The sequence below is a fragment of the Suricata suricatta genome, chromosome 5, assembly GCF_006229205.1.
Source record: "Suricata suricatta isolate VVHF042 chromosome 5, meerkat_22Aug2017_6uvM2_HiC, whole genome shotgun sequence".
NCBI lineage: Eukaryota > Metazoa > Chordata > Mammalia > Carnivora > Herpestidae > Suricata > Suricata suricatta.
The window spans coordinates 143,770,103-143,791,844 of record NC_043704.1 but is presented as its reverse complement, the minus strand read 5'-3'; the positions used below and the strand labels follow the sequence as shown (position 1 = coordinate 143,791,844).

The 21,742-nt window shown below is 35.3% G+C and overlaps 1 protein-coding gene across 1 annotated transcript in view; it reads right to left on the bottom strand.

The window, feature by feature from the left end:
• Positions 1 to 21,742, bottom strand: part of STT3B (STT3 oligosaccharyltransferase complex catalytic subunit B) — a 59,560-nt gene that overhangs the window by 8,826 nt on the left and 28,992 nt on the right. The window contains exons 5-13 of the mRNA XM_029940383.1: positions 16,918 to 17,016; positions 14,979 to 15,125; positions 14,122 to 14,170; positions 12,394 to 12,548; positions 9,661 to 9,872; positions 8,072 to 8,259; positions 7,484 to 7,655; positions 6,350 to 6,523; positions 3,859 to 3,972 (exon numbers count right to left, since the gene is read on the bottom strand). Of these exons, the coding sequence (XP_029796243.1) occupies positions 3,859 to 3,972; positions 6,350 to 6,523; positions 7,484 to 7,655; positions 8,072 to 8,259; positions 9,661 to 9,872; positions 12,394 to 12,548; positions 14,122 to 14,170; positions 14,979 to 15,125; positions 16,918 to 17,016 (1,310 nt within the window). The remainder of the gene's footprint in view (positions 1 to 3,858; positions 3,973 to 6,349; positions 6,524 to 7,483; positions 7,656 to 8,071; positions 8,260 to 9,660; positions 9,873 to 12,393; positions 12,549 to 14,121; positions 14,171 to 14,978; positions 15,126 to 16,917; positions 17,017 to 21,742) is intronic.

Here is a 21,742-nt window from a genome sequence, read left to right as displayed (position 1 = left end):
TGTAACCCAGGAATGAATCCCACTTGATCATGGTGAATAATTCTTTTTATATGCTGTTGAATTTGATTTGCTAGCGTCTTGTTAAGGATTTCTGCATTCTTATTCATCAAGGATATTGGCCTGTAGTTCTCTTTTTTGCTGGGTCACTGTTTGGTTTGGGAATCAGAGTGATGCTGGCTTCGTAGAATGAGTACAGAAGTTTTCCTTCCATTTCTATTTTTTGGAATAGCTTGAGAAGAAGAGGTATTAACTGATTTAAATGTTTGGTAGAATTCCACAGGGAAGCCACCTTATTCGTTGGAAGATTTTTGATGACTGATTCCATTTCTTTAATAGTTATGGGTCTGTTCAGATTTTCTAGTATATCCCATTTGAATTTCGGTAGTGTGTGTATGTTTAGGAATTTGTCTATTTCTTCTAGGTTGTCCAGTTTGTTGGTCTATAACTTTGTATAGTATTCCCTAATAATTGCTTGTATTTCTGAGGGATTAGTTGTTATAGATCCATTTTCACTTGTGATTCTATTTGGGTGTTCTCTCTTTCTAAGAAACCTGGCTAGAGGTTTATCAATTTTATTTTTTCAAAAAAACAGCTCTTGGTTTCATTGATCTGTTTAACTGTTTTTTGGACTCAATATAATGTTTATGTCTGCCCTGATCTTTATTATTTCTCTTCTTTTGCTGGGTTTGGGGTGCTCTTGCTGCTCCTCTTCTAGTTCCTTTAGGTGCTCTGTTAGATTTTGTATTTGTGCTTTTTCTAATTTCTTTAAATAGGCCTGGATTGCTATATACTTTCCTCTTAGGACTGCCTTTGCTGCATCCCAGAGTTTGGGTTGTTTTATTTTCATCTTCATTTGTTTCCATATATTTTAACATTTCTTCTCCAATTGCTTGATTGGACCATTTGTTCTTTAGTAGGGTGTTCTTTAACCTCCATGTTTTTGGAGGTTTTCCAGACTTTTTCCTGTGGTTGATTTCCAGTTTCATAGCATTGTGATCTGAAAGTACTCATGGTATAATCTCAATTCTTTTATATTTTCTGAGGGCTGCTTTATGATCCAGTATGTGATCTATATTGGAGAACGTACCATGTGCACTCGAGAAGAAAGTGAACTCCATAGCCTTAGGATGTAGAGTTCTAAATACATCTATCAGATCCATCTGTTCCAATGTGTCATTCAGGTCCATTGTTTCTTTAGTGATTTTCTGTGTAGTTGATGTATCCTTTGCTGTAAGTGGATTACTAAAGTCCCCTGCAATCAGCACATTCTTATCAATAAGACTGTTTCCGTTTGTGATTATTTTATGTATTTGGGTGCTCCCGAGTTCAGTGTGCAAGACATTTATAATTGTTAGCTCTTCGTGATGGAAAGACCCTGTAATTATTATATAATGCCCTTCTTCATCTCTTGTTACTGCCTTAACATTAAAGTCCAGTTTGTCCAATATAAGTATGGCTACTCCAGCTTTCTTTTGATTTCACGTAGCATGATAGATATTTCTCTATCCCTTCACTTTCAATCTGATAGTGTCCTCAGGTCTAAAATGAGTCTCTTGTAGACAGCAAATAAATGGATCTAGTTTTTTTTGTAATCCATTCTGATACCCTATGTCTTTTGATTGGAGCCTTTAGTCCATTTACATTCAGTGTTATTACTGAAAAATATGGGTTTAGATTCATTGTGTTCTCTGTAAAATTCAGGATTGTAGTGGTGTCTCTGGTACCTTGTGTTCTTTGCAACATCTCCCTTATAGAGTCTCTCTTAGGATTTTTATAGGGCTGGTTTAGTGGTAAGGAATTCCTTCAATTTTTGTTTGTTTGGGAAAATTTTTATCTCTTCTTCTATTCTGAATGACAGGCTTGCTGAATTAAGAATTCTTGGCTGCATATTTTTTTGGCTCATCACAGTGAAAATTTCCTGCCATTCCCTTCTGGCCTGCCAAGTTTCAGTAGATAGGTCTGCAACCACCCTGATATGTCTCCCTTTGTACAGTAAGGCCCTTTTATCCCTAGGTGCTTTCAGAATTCTCTCTTTATCCTTATATTTTGCCAGTTTCACTATGATATGTTGTGCCAAAGGTTGAGTCAAGTTACATCTGAGAGGAGTTCTCTGTGCCTTTGGATTTCAATGTGTTTCCTTCCCCAGTTTGAGGGAGTTCTCAACTATAATTTGTTCAAGTACCCCTTCAGAGCCTTTCTCTCTTCTTCTTCAGGAATTCCTAGGATATGGATATCATTCCATCTGACTGCATCACTCAGTTCTCAAATTCTCCTTTTGTGCTCCTGGATCAATTTATCTCTTTTTCTATAATTCTGTCTTCTAATTTACCTATTTTCCTCTCTGCCTCTTTGGTCCGTGCAGTGGCCACCTCCATTTTATTATGCACCTCATTTATAGCATTTTTTAATTCATCACAACTATTTTTAATGTCTATAGTTTTTGTATCAATAGTTTCTCCGATGTCTTCCATGTGACTAATTTTATAACTATTGTTCTGAATTCTTTTTCAGTTATGTTGCTTATATCTGTTTTGACCAATTCTTTAGCTGTCACTTCTTCCTGGAATTTCTTTAGAGGAGAGTTCTTCTGTTTCATCATTTTGGCTAGCTTTCTGCCTCTTGTCAGTTTTAATAGCTTGTTATGTGCTCTGCACCTGTGATTTCTGCTACATTAAAGGAGGCTCATTGACTATCCATTCAGGAAGTATTCTTTTAATGGTGTCTCTTGGTCTCTCTTGTTGAGACTTTGGTTATTTTATTTCCCTACTCGTAGTGATATCTGGGACTCTCCACCTTGTGTATGTTGGCTTGTTTCTTGAGGTAGCCCTATGAGGCTGTCTTTTTACTGGACTGCGTCTCTTTTCCTCCCAGACTCTTGCAGTAGAGTCTTTTTGCTTCAGCCCTTCTTTGTTTGAAAGATGCAGGCAGGAAGTACAGAACTCCCTACTTCTCTGCCATCTTGCTGCTTACTCATCTCTAGAGTAATTCTAAATGAATAATGATGAAACATTACCTTGACTCCTGGTATCTGTATAATGTTTGACAAGCAATTTTTCCTCTGCCTTCTAGTATCAACTTAATTAGAAAACAATATGAAATCAGGCAGTATTCACTGAAATCTTAATTTGAAGATATAACTTGGTACTATTAGTCATGCAATATAAGAGCTACAGAGAACCTCAAAAATCAAGTTATCAGCCTAACCCCCATTATATACAGTCAAGGGAAAAAAATCAGTCCAGGGAATGCAGCTTGTCCAAGGGTCATAAAACCCAAAAGAGCCAGATCTAAAGCCCAGGCATTATGGCAGAAGGTCCAGTGTTTTCTTGTTGCCACAATATCTCTTTGTACACTCATTCATTTTATGAACCATTAAGCTTTTGTATCCACATCATTCTAATATTCTAGGAAACTCTCACCCAGATAGTCCTAACTAGCTGTGATAAGAGAACAGGGATAGAGATAGTATCTGAAGTGACTCTGTAAACTAAAATCTTTAATTTCAGGCTTTTTCCATGAGGAGCAATGTAACCCACTCAAGATCACATTGCTTCCTACCTAGAAGACCTCTCCTCTACAGAACAATGTCTTCCAAAGGCATGAGGTCAAAAGGTGAAATGGGAAGCAAAGGTGGGATCTCAACCTAGGGTTAATATTTTGGAAGAAATCTTTGTTCTAAAATATCTTCCCCCTAACTTTTCATAGTTTCAGAAATCTAAATTTAAGGGGTGGGGATACAGAATCTTTAGATAAGCAGATTTTTCTTCACAGCACAACTATAACATTCATTATCCTGTTTTCAAGAAGCAAACAAGACTAGTTTAAAAATAAGATTATGTAAGAACTGATATAACCAACCTGCATTTCTCCAAATCTGTAGTACGACATTTTATACATAAGACAATTCAATAGCGTGGGCGATCCTGCTTTGTCTACACGGAATTCTCCTTGTGGGGTGAAATAGTCACTTTCCTATAGGAATGAAATTAAATTTCTGTCAATTCAATGTAACATTCAAAGCTACCAGTTCCCTCCCTTTTCTCCCTTACAGAGGCAGCTTTTGAAGCATCTTCAAAAAGCTTACATATCAAAAAATATGGTATAGAAGATTAATTTATAAATTTAACATGACCTCTAAAAGAAACCTGCAGAAGTATGACATAGTGGGTGTTTTTTTTTTTGCCAAGTCTAGAAATCATTTATAAAAAATAAACAAGAGTGCATAAGAAAACACAAGAAAGGAACGAGTCTTTGTTGGAGTGAGGGAGAACAGACTTTAAACCATGTTATAAGACCTCAATTATTTAAAAAGAATGGTACCAACACTATGGTTTAATAGCAGGTAGCCTAGCCCTCTCCAACTGCATTACAGCTTTTTGGAGTTTTCCTAAATGTTCATTATTTTTCTCTAAGAACTCTAAAATCAGTTCTTTGGTTGGGGAGGAGAAATGTTTAGAAAACTCTTGTGGTAGTTTTTTATTGGGATTACATCAAATTTATTTATTAATCTCAAAGAGTACCAATTTGGCGACAGAAATTCCTTGTCTAGGAATTTATCCTACATACTGATATATGGGCAAAATAATGAATGCAAAAAGTATAACTCATTATACCACTGTTCATAAGACTAAAAACCTGGACACAATCTAACTGTCCATCCGTAGGGAAAGGTTAGATAAACCATGGTGCACACACAACGAACCACACTGCAGATCTGCAATAAAGGAATGGAGAAGGCTCTCCATACCCTAATATGGGAAGGTCTTCAAGATACACTGCAAAGTGGAAAAAAAAAAAAAAAAAGCAAAAACAAGGTGTGTATTTTGCTACTACTTCTATGCTTGAATAAGAAATCAGAGGAAAACACTACGTAATTACCATGGACTTTTGCTTTTCCTGAAGGAGGGGTAAGTTTTATTGTGTATCTCTTTATATTTTATTTTTTGAACGATGTGAATGTATTACCTATTCTCAAATTTCAAAACCACTATATTTAAAAAGCATGAAAACTAGATTTATCATGTCACAACTTTAACAATGTTAAAAAACAAATCCACAAATGAAAATCACATACTGGGAAAATTATTAATACAATGAGGTAATGTTTTAAAATCGTAATTAAGGGAAAACATCATAGCATTTACATTTTAATAGAAGGTTGAGGGCTTTACTTTGTCCCTGTCACATGACACACATACATACATTTTCCCAAAAGGTTCTTTGATTCTGGGTCACTGGTGAATCTTACTCTCCTCTTTTGCCCCTTCATCATGTAAACCACAATGCTGGGTGCCAATCCTCTATGAGCTCACACTGAGAGGGAGACATATCTTAAAATCTACTAAAAGAACAGGCTGCATGTGATTTGATGATGAATAAATACACAGACGCGCAAGAGAAGGGCTTCTGGAAAGTGGACACATATGTGGTGGGGAAAGTATTCCAAGAAAGAGAAGAGTATATCAACACAGGTATAATACAAGTCAAAGAAAGAAACCACAAGGCCAATTTCATGGACTAGAGTAGACTGACAGATGGAAAAAAGTTGGCAGAGGGATAAGAGGCCAGCCAAGGAAAGTGAAGCACTAAGGGGTTTACGTTCCAAGCTAAGGAGTTTGCATCTTACTCCACTGCTTCATTCCAGAGATTATTTCATACCAGCCACGAGGTTGAGCTTCATCCACATTACTACAAATTTTCATAAGAGCACCACAAATTAACTATTCCTGGACTCCTCTTCAGTGATAATCTTAGGCAACCTTAATCAGCATAACACCAGAACCAAGAATGAGACCTCAAGCTTCAAGCATGTAATGCTGACTGGCCAAGAAGCAGCTGTCCATAGCACCAAGCTGACAGTGCGGGGTTTTCGTTTCAACGCATGTCTCTCTGATTTCAAGGCCCTTAATCTACTAAAGGCATTTAAGCTGGAAAGTGACATGATCAATGTCATATTAGATAGGGAGAGGAAACAAGATTAAAATAAAGCACAGCAATTTCAAGGTTACTGTCCTATGTCAGGCTTACAATCATAAGCATTAGTATCAGAGTGGAAGCAATGAAAGTGGAAAGAAAGGGCAGAAGTGAGAGGCTGTGAAGAAGTAAAAATCAAGAGTCTTGAGAAAGGACGGTTTCATAGGGGAGACTAGAAGTACCAGGGATGAATTTCAAAAGTTTTAAACCTGCGAAAAAGGCTCATAGTATATCTGTAATAAATTGTAAAGTAAGAGTGAGGGATGAATTTGGGGATAAGATGACAAAAACAAGTATGATACAGCTAGCATGATAAAAAATTACTCGGGACCCTGAGAACTGCCTTTCACACATATGGAATGATCTAGTTTCTTACCCGAATGTCCTTTGGATGCTCCCCTTCAGCTATCCTAACCATCCAAAGAAACTTGTTGATGTCATCACCAGAATAGCCAATAACTCCACCAAAAATAACCAAAACATAATCTACATCCAGACTCCTCATGATTTTGTAGGCTGCTGATTCATTTGAAGACATAGCTTTTCCTACCTTTAGAATAAAAAATGAGAATTATATACTTAGTCCCATAATACACTAAAAATAAAAATGTACATTGGGTGAAATATACCTCAAGAGTTTGATTTACATGGAATTCTTTTTAAAGAAATGATTTGCTGTGAAGTCAGCAAATTTACCAAGATTTATAAGGATCTCACTTAATAGAACCAATTACAGCAGAAATGTCAAAATCTGAACACATGTTCTAATAATTAAATTTCATGAAATTAATATTTTAATATAAAAGCAGGCAAGCCTATAAGAAATACAATGACCCTGAACTTCAAGGCCAGGGATCAACAGCAATCTAGCTAGTATAAATGTATTCTTCTCAGTCTGCGGGAAGTCCAATGACTTGCTACAATGCTACTACATACAGAACTCATTTGGTTAACATCCATTATCTACTTAAAATCTTTAGAGAACAGAGAGGGGATTACCTTAATTTATGCAAATTACTTATTTGAGTGGACATAATTTACATGCCCATAAAATGAAGTACCTTTGGCTTTACATCCTTGCAAATAATTTTAATTTAAAAATGGAAAATACAAGTTAAACAGTAAGTCTCAGATTTTGCTGAATTCTTCAGTGAGCTAAACATATGATGTAATATGCCAGAAATGAGCCTACAATTCTGAATGAAGCTTAAGTAAATACCATTTTGTTTTCATTTTTAAGCAGGCTCCATGCCCAATATGGGGCTTGAACTCATGACCCGGAGATCAAAAGTCGTATGCTCTACTGACTGAGCCAGCCAGGGACCCCAAGTAAATACCATTCTTAAAAACAAAATAGATAGCATACCTGGAATTCATTTTGTTCAATACACATGTGGAGAGTTATTTTGAGAATTCAGGAAAGAATACTTTTAACCACATTCTCTACTTAATCACAAGTGAAGCCGAGTAATAAAGATTTATAATTTTTAATCTTTAATCAAATTCTTACCAGTGCTATGTGGCTGTTATTCCAGGTGTTGTTATCCACCAGAGTAGTTCTATTAGCCATTCCAGCTATCTGATAGCCATAATCCCACCAAGACATCACTCGGGCATGTTCATCTGTATTTTGCCTTAGCCAAAAGTAAGCTTCTCTAAAATCATCTAAGATATTCCTCGTGCTGAAAAGAAGCACAATATTCTTGTAACTAAGATCTTAAATGTGAAGAGGGTAACTTAAAATCTTGAGGTGCTAAACCATTAAACAATCTCATGTTTTAAAAGCCTCAACAATAGGGAGGGAGAAACGTCCATGAAGAGCTCGTAGTGCTTTATAAAACTGTAATATGCACACAGATCACTGGCTATATTGAGAAAATAGCAGATTCTGGATTAGTGGTTCTGGATGGGGCCTGATATTCTGTAAGTCTAACAAGTACCCAAGTGAAGCAGAAGCTGAGGCGGAGTGTGTACGGGGTGGAGGGTGAAAGACAAACATGTAGATTCAAATGCAGAGCCTCACAAACACCATTCTATCTTCTGAGACAGAAAAACAGGGTAGGTATAAAACCCTTTTGGAGCCAAGTTACTTTCTTACCCATCATGATTGTAAGAGGCAAGGACCACACTTGGACTGGAGTAGGCATTGCTTGTGACCCAGGTACAGTGGACTGCAAACATCATCAATAGCATCAGCATCAACATGGTGACAATGCTTTTTATATTAGGACCTAATCCCTCTTCAGTTTTTTCCTGCTCAGTTACATGTTTCCTCACTTTACCTGCCTGAAGATATGAAATACTGGTTAGACTAGTCCATCATTTGTCTTGTTTTATTAAAACACTCAGGGAAAATGTTAAATCAATTTAATTCTTTGAAGAAATTGTACAATTATCAGGTATTCTTGTGTGGGTGATTCAATGCTTTCTAAAAATTATCAAGGTAGAGTCTAAAGTTCAATGTTAATGAGAAGGCTACTGATTACAGAGCAAAATATCTCTGGTAAGAAGCTTTCAAATCCAGGTGCCCTTATGCTTTATTTAAATACAAATGAAACAAACAGAAAAACAAAGGAGATAACCAAAAGCCTCATTCTGGCAACATTTTCTTATAAAATCTGAATTTCTTATCCTGAAAATGACAATGTCCACCTATAATTCAGATCTATAGGACTTTAGTATTGGAAAAACCAGCATTATCAGAATTTATCTAATTACCAAAACCCCAAAATAACAAAATAAGACTTGTTAAGATTACATTTTTTAAAGCAACAACAAAAAAATCCCACCCCAAACCAAAAGGACAGACTCATAGGCTCTCAATTGAAATACAAAACAACTACCACAAAAGCAAGAATTAACACAAATTTGTATGAATTGTATTGGACCTATAATAAGGAAAAGAAGACTTTTGCTTAAAGTTAATATTTATACCAGGAAGTTTCACTGATTGTTGGTATTTAAAAACCTAGTTAATATCCAAATAGTAAAGTTTAACATGTTGTCCAAGCGCTTGCTCCGGCAGCACAGACTAAAACCGCATGGTCCGGAGATGACGAGGACAGGCTCCTGGGCCAGGATGACACGCGTGCTCCTGAAGCAGCCCTAAGTTTTTCATGAAATTTCTTGCCCCTTCCTTGTGAAAATAAGTAACTTGGGATAAAAAAAAAAAGTCATCCAAAACAAGTGCCCTAATTCTTACAAGTCTCTTCTATTCCTGAATCAAATATACTCCTGCTGTGTTACGTGACATGTTCCAATGAATTCCATCATGCTGCCCAGCAACTTGCTGCTAACAAAGTAGAGGCTTTATTACCTTTATTATACTTTTCAATCAACAAAATATTTTAAAAGTTTACACTGAATATGGACCTAAAGGATAAGCACTTGTACACATAAGTTTCAGAAATGCAAAATTTTGTGTAAGTAGGGTACAAGGTTTCTACTCTCAAAAGTGGACAAGTTTTAGAGAAAACCCGACAGTAGGAAAGGAGAATTCCTTCTCTGATTGCACTGTATTTTCTTTTAAGCTAAAAGACCAAACAGGATCCAAATTTTGAGGCAAACAGTAGAGACCAAATAAAAATGTCACAGGCTGCCTAAATCCTTTTTCTTAATATGTATAATTCTTACCACAGTAGAAAAAATGAAACATAAAAAATGTAAAGGCCTTACTTAGATTCCCACCTTATCATACAAATTTCCTGGGTTTCTTTTATCATCCTCATCACTGCTGTCTTCCACAGGTGGGTTTTCCCTTTTCATGTCATCCCCCAAATAGTGCTCAAAAACATTTGAGAAGGCAATTGCAGACAGCATACAGACGACCGGAGTCAAAGTCAACATCAGCCGCACCATTACGCCGGCAAAATAGACAGCACTGATTGCATACAGAGCAACTGCAAAGACAAGTTCTCTTATGACACTTCAGAAGATGTTCCCAGGAAACTCAACTCAAAATTTAATGCTACCAAAGCTAAAAATAAACCAGAGTTAAAAAGAGACAAACATCTCATAAAAAGAGATAAAAAGGCTAATTGTTTTTACACTGATTAATACCAACCATTTTAACAGTCATATTTAGAAACTGTAAGTCAAGTGGACTGAACATTATGTGTCAACAGTTTTAGGCAAATGTATCAGGACTTACATTTTATTATTAGATTTAAATTTAATATTGCGGGAAAGATGACAATTCATTATTTGTTAACAGGATCACACATTAGGAAATCAACCACTGACAGATGAAAACCTTATTTGGTGAATTATACTATTAGGCTCAATAAATGTATAGAAGCGAAGAGTCTATGCAAAGCCAATACAAGTATCTGGTATCTAGCCTGCTTTAAAGTAAGAACGGGGTGGGGAGCCTGGGCGGCTCAGTCAGTCAGACATCTGACTTTGGCTCAGGTCGTGATCCTGTCGTGACCTCACAGTTCCTGATCTCGAGCCCTGCTTCAGGTGAGCCCTGCTTCTATCTCCCTCCCTCTCTCTGCCCCTCTCATTTGTGGTCTCTCAAAATAACAGAGTTAAGAATGGGATGAGAAGAATACAATTTATTAACCAAAGGAGGAACCTGTAAAGTTACTGCCAAGAGACTTACAAACTCTTTATCTCATTTGCAACTCATTTCTTCTGACTAAACAATAGATTATACCGTATTCTTAAGTGTATAGCTCAACGCGTTTTTACATATGCACACATCTATGTAATGACCACCAATACCAAACTAGAGAACACTTGTGTCTCACCCTCAGAAGGACCCCTCGTGCCTCTTCCCACTAAACAGATGCCCTCCCCCTGCATAAAAAAAAAGGTAATCACTATTTGAACTTCTAAAACATTAATTCAGTTTTCTTTATTCCTGAACTTCTTAAAATAGAAATTATATAAAAATGTTCTCTTCCGTACTATTTATTTTTTTATTTACCCATGCTCTTCTTTTCTTTTTGAGAAAGAGAGTTGAGTGTGGGCAAAGGGGGAGGGGTCGGGGGAGGAGAGAAGAGGTGAGGGAGGGGAGGGAGGGAAGGAGGGCAAGCTGATATCAAGAGCTAGGCACTCAACTGATTGAACCACCCATCAGATGCTTCTATCCATGCTATTTTTCGATTATATTGCACATTTCGATTATATTGCACATTTCGATTATATTGCACAAACACATAAGAATTTATTAATCTGTTCTACTGCTGATAATCTTCAGAATGTTTCTAATTAGGGGTTATTAGGGATAAAGTTGCTATGTACACTCTTAAAGATGTCCTTTGTTGGACATATGCACTCACTTCTCTTGGGTATGCATATATCTGGGATTGAAATTCCTAAGTAATGAGGTGGGCAAAATGTTTAAGCTAAATCCTTCTTAATGACAGGATATTAATATGGCCTTATCCAGAGTCCAATGATCTACATAAACAAGGCATGAAGGAATGCCATCCTTGGTTATAACACAGGCAGGTGCTATTTTTCCTCTTCTGACTCTACTCTCGAATAGTAACTTGAGTGTCTCTCATGGTTTATGCATCATACTTGTACAAGTTCAAATCCTGGTACTAAAAAATGTTTGCCTGTGTGACCCTGAGCATGTTAAAAACCTTTTTAAAGTTTCACGTTTTAACACATGCAAAACAGCCACAACACACTTCCTGTGATGACTGAATCATGTAAAGGTCTCTGGTATCTGCTTATTTTGCCTACTTATATTTTGAATGTCATTAATCTGTATTACTGTCATTTTAGTTGGAAATATACACAAATCTATCAGTGAAGAGGATGTTTACTTAAAGATGATTCTTTTTACATTGAAATTTGGGCAATGGATTCCCATGCGAACTTCTTCCTATGTAATCAGCAACTCTTTTTTTTTTTTTAATTTTTTTTTTAATGTTTTATTTTTGATACTGAGAGAGACAGAGCATGAGAGGGGGAGGGGCAGAGAGAGAAGGAGACACAGAACTGGAAGCAGGCTCCAGGCTCTGAGCTGGCTGTCAGCACAGAGCCCGACGCGGGGCTCGAACCCACAAACGTGAGATCTGACCTGAGCCGAAGTCGGAGGCTTAACCAACTGAGCCAACCAGGCGCCCCTGTAATCAGATCTAATATAGAAAATAAAGACTATACTGTCAACAAAGTTATAATTTCCAATTCTCAGCCATGATCTATAAGTAGCATTAATCTCTCAGAAAGCATCATCAAGTGAAATTTATATACTAGTTCTAAATTAGAACAGTTAATAATATGAGTATATCTATATAACACAAATCCACTGAATTTTTCTTGGCTAAACACGCAAAATGAGAGGAAATTTATCTTGAATATGTAAAGACCCAAGCAAAGAGAAATAAAACTTTAAAGTGATAATCTCAATAAAGAAAATAAACAAACTGTTCCAAATCAAAGCAGTGATTAAAAATCTCTTACCAAATACTCTTTCATCGTTGATATTTTTAATGCAGAACCATAGGCCTGCTGGGAAGGTACACACAAGAATATGTAGATCAAAGAAGAAAGACACCCAGGTCGTAGGTTGATGTTCAGACACTGATGCAATAATTGGAATGTGTATTTTTGCATACCTGGTATTTAAAAAGTTAATATTGTTTAAAATTAAAATAGGAAGGAGCTTCTTTTAGATGAAAAAATTTCCTTGGACTGTAAACATGGTTCCTATTCCCCACCTTTTCTTGCTTAGAAGTATGTTCCAATGGAACCTGCTAACTGGAAATAAATCTAGTCTACGTTGGTAAAACTAAAAACCAATATGCCACCCCTAAAATTGGAAGACTTACATAAAACCAGTTATAAAAGTGTTGGTTCTGACTTTAATACAAAAATCTTCACTCAAATAGGAATTACCTGCAGTTTGCTTATCATCTCCTACGTTTGTATCAACAAGTTTCACTCTTTTGGACTTATTACTAGCAGAAATACCTTATCCATTAAGATACCATATTGCCGGTGATATCTTTCTTAACAAAACGATGCAAAGGTAGGTGAGGGAAACGAACAAATTACTCCTGAAACACCTGAGATCCCAAATGGTCAAATAAGTATGACTCATAAAATAAAAATTTGACCTTGTAGGGGCGCCTGAGTGGCTCAGTTGGTTAAGTGTCTGATTTCAGCTCAGGTCATGATCTCATAGCTTGTGGGTTCAAGGCCCATGTAGGGCTCTGTGCTGAAGGCTCAGAGCCTGGAGCCTGCTGCACATTCCATTTCTCTCTCTCTGATCCCCCCCATCACCCCCAACTTGTGTTCTCTCTCTGTGTCTCTCAAAAATAAATAAATGTTAGAAAAAAAATTTTTTTAAGTTTGACCTAATCATAATAACTACAATCAGGGATGTCTCCCCAAACTTTTCGGTGATCCACAATCTCTTAAAATATGTGTCTACATGTCAGCTTCAGTAATTTATAAATAATATGCTTACACCTTTAATTAGACGCAGGCATGAGCCCTTCTGGTATCAAGCCCAAGGGCAGGCCCAGTCAATAAATTATTTATTAACAGATTTATTGGGCCACATAGGGAGTAACAAAGAAGACAGTGAAAGAGGAAATGATAAATTATCATCAATGGGTTGTACTCTAATCCTTAGGAAAACATTTTAGAGACAGGTGTTACTGAACTAGTTGTCTAACTTAAAACCAAAATTTTTATTGTTTTATAATAGCAAAGTATCCTCAATTATATTTGATAGATTAAAAATATCCAGCAAGGAACTTAGGATAATATGTCATTAGGAAAAAAGTTAAATGTCTTCTTCTTATCTATGGCATATGGGCTTATAACATTGTACCTTAAAAGTTAAAAATTAAATATCACTAGAAGATGGAAACTGAATATAATGGTTAAAAACAAAACTCAATCATTAAAAGTGCACAAATGTTACCCTAAATCATTAAAAGTGCACAAATGTTACATATGGGGCTGACTATGTAGAAAAGAAATGTGTGACTTACATGTGACACACTAAAGGTGTATTCTAAATAGGAATTTTAAACAAAGAAAATTACGAGGTAGTCAACATTTACTACACTAGTGTATGCTAGATACACTCCAGAAACGCTACCGAAGTACTGACAGAGATACTGAAATATAACAGAGGTTTTTTAAAATAATGAGGGCAAAAAACTGATCTGCACTTACCCAGTGTCCCATAATGAGTAAAACCTGCCACTCCACGGTGCAATGTAACCTTGGGAGGAAAAATGTAGAGGAAATCAATCTGCCTATTTACTGTTTATGTTTACTGATTGTTATGTTAAAGTATTAAAAGAATTTGGTTTTTTTTGTAGGTGACAAAATATTTCATACAGCTGGCAGTCAGATAAAATAAGGTTAGTAATCACACAAAAACAAATATCCATGGAGATCACATTTCCAGAGATACACAAGTTGACAGATAAAACTGTACAATGTTTTCCCATTCTTGTTTAAACTTCTAATTGAGTAGCAAAATAAAGCTAAGACATCAAGATAGCATTTGATCACTTAAAAAGGGGGAAGATGTCTAAATTATTTAATCCAGTATGCCAAATTTAGATAAAGGTCAAAGATGATTTTAAACATCTTTACTGTTGTCAATTAATCCTTCTTGATTCTGAGCTACGCCAGGAGCAGATGGAAACTGATTTGGTGGAGTGTTTAGAAGTTGGAAAGAGATAGAGTGTAATGCACACAAGAAAGGGCAAGCTTGCAGGAGGTAACACTGGAAACTTTGAATTTTATACAGTTTGGGCCTATTCCATCTATCAAGAGAAGGGTGTTTGAAAGTACACTTATCAGAGCCTGAAGCACCAAAATTAAGGTACAGTTTAAAAAAAAATCACAATTTGTAGTGTTATTCAGATTTTAACACCTTTGACTATTGTTTTCATATTTTTTGTAAAGAATACAATATTTGAACTACTAGGATAAATGAAAAATGCACAAAATTTGCAGAAGAATTACCTTTTGGAATAATTTAGAGACAGGATTTACAATCTATAGGTTATGACACCTACCTGTATAAGTCAAATAGATGACACTAAGGAACACAGCACCTGCAGCTAGTGATACACCCAAAAAGAAAAGGGTCTGGAACTCTTGTTTTGTTAACCGGTCTCTCAGATACTGCAAGAAGGCGTAAGCTTGCAGCAATGCAAAGACACCTAATTAAAGAAAAGGGTGATATGAATAGTCAACAAAGCACTTTCCTGAAGATATTTTAAAATGTTAATTTAGATGAGTTTTTTGAATACCCTGTACTTTACATATCAAAGACTAGTCATTTCATCTAACCAACATTTCCTTTGTCAAATGACAGTTAAGCAATTAAAACAATTGTTATTTTTTAAAATGATTAGACTCCCCATATGCAGACCAGACCAATCTCATTTCAAGGATTAGAGCTTATTTATCACATTAAACTCCTCTCTTGTCCTATATTTTAGTGACATGTTTTCTAAGGAGAAAAAATATAGAATTGCCATTAAAAAATAATAGCCCTAAGATTTACTGAAAGATACAAATGATATGGAGCAGAAGAATCCTGATAGTTACTATTTATAGCTGAGTGATAGGACGTGACCTCAATTACACACTTATGTTAGGTTTCTAAATTATTAAACATAAGAGTGAGTGCTACAATAAAATTAAAGCAGTAATAGCAAAAAGTATTCAATTGTCAAAATACACAAAACATAATACAAAAGAACTCAGTGTAAAACAAAAAGACACAAAAACTCTAAAATCCAACATGGCATATTGACTTTTCTTCTAAAAAATTTAGTAATAAAAGTTATTTTTCACAATATTAACCATTTTAGAATGGTTAGGTAAGGTATAAACAAAGAGAGATTTTTAGGAAATAATAACCTATATAAATAAAAAGTGAGATGATTGTGTATCTTCACATACACTGCTATAAATGATATATTTATCAAAACTGGATATGCATTTCTCTATCAAATTACTTGGTAATTTTATAATATCAAATTAGAAATGTAAGGGAGGTGCCTAGGTGGCTCAGCTGACTAAGCTTCCAACTCGTGATTTCGGCTCATGTCCTGCCTGACCTTCATAGGTTCGAGCCCAGCAATGTGCTCTATGCTGACAGTGTGGAGCCTGCACGGGATTCCGTCTACCTCTTTCTCTCCCCTTACCCGACTCGCCCTCTCTCAAAAATAAATAAATATATTTTAAAAATTAGAAATGTAAGTAAAAGTATTCATAAGATGCTCTGTAACAGTAAGGTGTGGATTCTTAACCTATTTGGGAGGGGATGGGTTTCAAGATTGTACCCTAGAATCTGATACAAGCTATGGAACATCCTGCTAGAGTTAAACATTCTGATACTTATAAAATGTTGCAAATAAAATAGCTACCCACAGACTTCCATAGGTGTCATGACCTTGTGTTGAGAATCTGAAGTTTTATTCAAAGCTCTCCCATTATCTTGTTAATTGTGACCTAGATTAATAACGTCAAAGTAGTCTGTTTATACAGAGGAATATTATATTGCTTCATAATCAATATAAAAGCCATTAATTTCAGTCAGTGGATAAAATAATTGAGAGATGTAAGGGACACATAAATTTATAAAATGTTCTATCTTAACGTGCTGAAATGCAAACCCAGCGGCACAGTAAACTCAGTATACAGATACATTGCTTCATATTTGTTTAAACAAAGCGTATGTTATTTAGTGTCTGCAAATAACATGGATTAGGCAAAATTTTCCCTTTTCAAAACAACAGTAGTTGGGAAAATAAGCGCATTTGGGAACACAGTACCAGAAAAGTCTCAACGAACGACATTCACATTTTATAGTGGCAATGTTTCAGAACCAGTATGATGAAAATTAAAAACAACACACACCAAAAAAAGTTCATTCCCTTGAAGACTGATCAGTCATGCATTCATATATTCTCCAGAAAAAGGAAAATAAATATTTTTTCATACCAGCAGCTGCCATGTGTTCGCTTGTCCTGATTGGCTGGAATCCCACAAAGGGTATCTGCATGGATAATATTAAACCCACAATGTAGAAAGTGCTATATGCTATAAAGACAAAATAGGAAATAAGGATAATTTACTACTACCATTAAGTACTTCAAACATAACTCATATGTTTTTAACAAACTTTAACCTTATTTTAAGAACAGAATCTTGAAATGACTGCTCTATTTGATATATATTCAATCGTTAATCACATACTATAAATCATGAAAATTCTTTCTGCCAATCTTTAAAAAAAATTGTAAGTGTTTAAATTTGCAAAATATCATTTAGAAGAGTTTAGGAGACTGGTGCTGCTTTCCTTTTCCTCATACGGAATCAAATTTCAATCTATCATTAAGAACTGACATGGCCCAGAAGCTATGTAACACATAAATAAGTAAACACTGTTCCTATCGGCATTACTCTGAAGCATGACCTAAAGATAAAGAATACTTATCCTCATCATACATGAATAGCTGCTACTGTCTCAAAAGCTCTCAAGTATTCCACATCCTTTTTATAGCCTAACATTCTAATAGTACCTCTAAGAAATCAGAAACAAAAAAAACCCTGTCCACCAAGTTTTCCGTCATAAAAGAAAAGGACTAAGTATACAGAAGTCAAGCCATAAAACAGACCAGTTAATGAACTTATTAGGGTATATTAAAGGAAAATAATTTGCTCTTGGCATTGAATATATATTATAGTATTCTTGGCTTATGTATCAACATAAATGTACAGGGAAATGGGGGAGGGGTGAGAATCTGTGTAATAGACTTGTTTTGCATTTAGATATTCACAGGTCACTATTAGATTAAGTGCATTACAGAGAAAGTTAGAATTTGGAATCATTGTAATTGATAATTATTTAGAAATAAAGATAAAACCCATATGAAATAAGTTAATTTGAAAACTGTTCCATTGATAAAGCTTATTTACATCATTTTATGAAGTACAATCAATAGTTGTTGGCAAAGTATTCTATTAGCTGAGCGTGTATTTAGGAGGAGAACTGTTAAAAGTATACATATCCATATTCTACACTGTAACATAACATTCAGCATCACACATTTCTCTTCCCTCAACTTAGTTGAGTTTATTTGCTTTCAAAGGAAACCCATCTACAGAAGGTAAATCATGGGCTAATGGTTCAAATATTATCTCTCAAACTGTGTAAGAGAGGACTATGGTGTTAGGAAAAGGATAAGAAGCTGAAGTAAATTTAATAGGAAAGACCAGTGTACATGAATAAACTTTCCAATATCCTCAAGCCAATGGAGAACTGGCTGTCTAGATGAGACTACAGAAGCAATCCACCTAATAATGTGCTTTCTAGACATGTTAATGTTGGAATGGAATTATCCTCAGTGAGGTACTTGAACACAAATGCAATAAAAGTTAAGTAAATCAGAATTTCTATATTATGTGACTTAAACTGTCACTCGATTGGGTTGATAGGATTTCTAGCATCAGCATGTTTCCATCAGTCTTGTGTAGATGACCTGGCACAGAGTCATAAAGACAGATCAGAAAAAAAATGGGAACAAGTGATCTTGATTTTGAACAACTACCTAACAAAAATTTTAGTTTCCTCACTATAGAATGAGAGGTTTGGCCAAAAAGATTTGTAGATTACCCTCCCCAACAATAATAACCTAAGATTCTTTTATTAGACAGGTCATTTATTAGGTACCTAGAGCTGCTAAATCAAACCCTAGACAATAACTGAATACAGAGAGGCACATCTAGAAATGCCAGGCATGGGAAAACCTTCTGTCATTTATGTATTTTAATTATAAGTAAGTCTACTTATGTCCAAACAGCACCATCACCTCTTAGGCTAGACTTCTCTTTCTTTTTCTAACACTAATGAGCACTGAATGTTCTAACACTGTCACAGAATTTGGATTAAGTATGATAAATGGCACATGCTGAACAAAAAAAGTAAATAAAGCCTTAAAAAAATGAAGTGAAATTTATATATAATCATTTAAAAGTGAACAATTTAGAGGCATTTAGTACATTCACAATGTTAAGCAACTACCACCACTCTCTCATCCCAAACAACTTCATCCCAAAAGAAAACTCCATATTCAGTAAGCAGCTGTGCCTCCCTCCCCCCATCCCAGAAGGTAAAGACAAATCTTCATCTGTCTCTATGAATTACTAGTTTGTTCTAAATGTAAAAGCAACAATAAACAAAAAGTAAAAGTCTCTAGCCCATTTACTTCCCTCTCTAAGTCATTTTCCAGACTTAATCACTAAAAGATATGGTGAGCACACATAAGCACATTCATGTTCATACTCTCTCTTCAAATGGGACTATACTATGCTTAACAATATAAAAACTTTAGCAATCACTTGCTTGGAAACTATGGAAGTTTCCTCTCAGGGATTTGCTCAAATTCATTTCCATACTTATTCAAGGTTTTATGCAACTTCATAGAGACACTAACATTAGTAAAGAAAAAAACTCTATACAGAAGCAGATGCATTAGAATTCAAATTAATAATGAGTGACAGAGAGGAGTTCAAGAAAAAGAACCCCAACCTCAGAAAATATAAAAGACCAGGTGGGACATTAATTTGTTTTATTTTGTAAACAGAGGTTAATGTCAGATAAAACTGAATTAACAGAAATAAGTTCGACAATATTTTGAATACTCCTATCCATATCAGACATGCACCAGTGATACAAAGCTGTTAAGTGTGATATATGCAACAATCCAAAGATCACCATTTTCTTTTAAAAGAACTGGATTCATGCTTCCCTATTTTTTAAAATATTTTGGGGGTCACTGATCCTGAGACGTTTACATTGGGGGATAGATGTTGCTTCTAACAGCACTTTTTAGGACACAGACAAGTATTTCCATTTAATTAAATCAGGAGTGCTTGCCAGGTAATATAAAATATCACAAACTCATCTTGCTTAATATTGTTCTTCTCATTGAGTCTGTAAAATTAGATACACATATCTATACCTTAACTTAAATCGTATTTACAAAGCCAGGTTTTAAAACGCAGAAAATAAGAATTAGATATACTTGGTAGAAAGAAAGTGAAATAACTCTCAATTCTTAAAAATAAACATCATCTTTACTACAAAGTGAACTCTACGCTCTGTACAATAGCATCTAACAGTGTGTTTAAAAATTACCAAATTCATTCATTCAAATATTAACTTTATGTCATTATGGTCCAGGCATTCTAAGGACACAAAAAACTCTATTTAAGATCAATCCTATCCTCTAAGCGTTAGACATTTAATTGGGAAAATCAGATGTACACAAATAACCACAATACAATGAAACAAGTACATGTCACATCCGTAAAAAAAGGAAAACAACCTTAGCTCTATAAAAACTTCGAGGAGAAAGAGAGCTCCCCTTCTTGACATGCGCACTGAAGAAGCAGTAGACAACATTTGTACCATTCTCTACTGTTCTAGGAAGACCTCAACAACACAAACCCATAGAATGCAATCATTCCCCACTAATTCTTCCTATGAACTCTCTAGGAAACTTGACCAAATTACTATCTACAACTATCACAACTTTCCATCCATCCATGTTAGCCTACTTTTCTTACCCTTTTAAAGAGAAGAACAAAGCTTTCCAGCAGAGTAAATGAACTCTTAAGAAAATGCACAATACCAATAATGTTGTAAATCATTTATTACATCATGAAAACGTTACCACACTGCCATCCTGTGGAAGTACACTTACTGGCATTCACTACTGCATATGCTATTCCCAATGTGCTCGAAGAATTCCAGGAAAAAAATGGCCATTTTACAAGATCTATTATTGTTTATTTGCCACCAAAGAAAATCCCTTTGACTTAAGGCAAATAGTAATCTTCTAAACAGAGCTTAAACATCTTTCACTGTTAAAATACTTTATTTTTTATCCAAGGGTACGGGGTAGGGCCAAATTCATACAGAAAACTACCATCCTTGACTTAAGGTGCACGAATGAGTTGTTATATACAATTAAAACTTCTGATTCAAGCTCCATTAAAACTTTAAATTTTCAAGAAACTCCTGTTGTTTCCCAAACTAACCTTTAAGTACCTTCTTCCTGATATAGCAAAGACTTATGTTGACAATACTCTTTATACTTATAAAATACTGTTGTCCTTACTTCCTTTTATTTAAAGTTGGAAAAGGTTTTGTGAATATTACGTTTCCATTAACTTTGAGCTACCATTAAATCACCTTAGCAGTTTTTTAAATGTTTATTTATCTTTAAAAGAGAAAGAGGGCATGAGCAGGGGAAGGGTCAGAGAGAGAGGGAGACTCAGAATCTGAAGCAGGCTCCAGGCTCTGAGCTGTCAGCACAGAGTCTGACACAGGGACTGCACTCAGGAACCCTGAGATCATGACCTGAGCCAAAGTCAGGCATTTAACCGACTGAGCCACCCAGGTGCCCCATATCACCCTAGCATTTCCAAGCTGCTTCATCTCCTGGTTGATATTTAATGGAAAGGGCTAACAAAATATTTCTTTGCCTTCCCTATTCTCTCTAAACCAAAACAATATTAACCAAAAGAAGCATAGTGGGGAAGTATTTTAAAATCCAACCAATTTTGCTTCATCATTAAGAAATATGATTAAAGAATTGCACAACTGTTGAAGTCTTTGATTAATAAAAATACTTTACTACTTGATTACTGTGAATCCTGGGCAAAGAAGCAGGATGAAGGATAGTAAGAAACATGAATTAAAGCTTAAAAATGAAACAAAACATAAAAATCATGAATCTTTTACCAGCTAAGAAATATA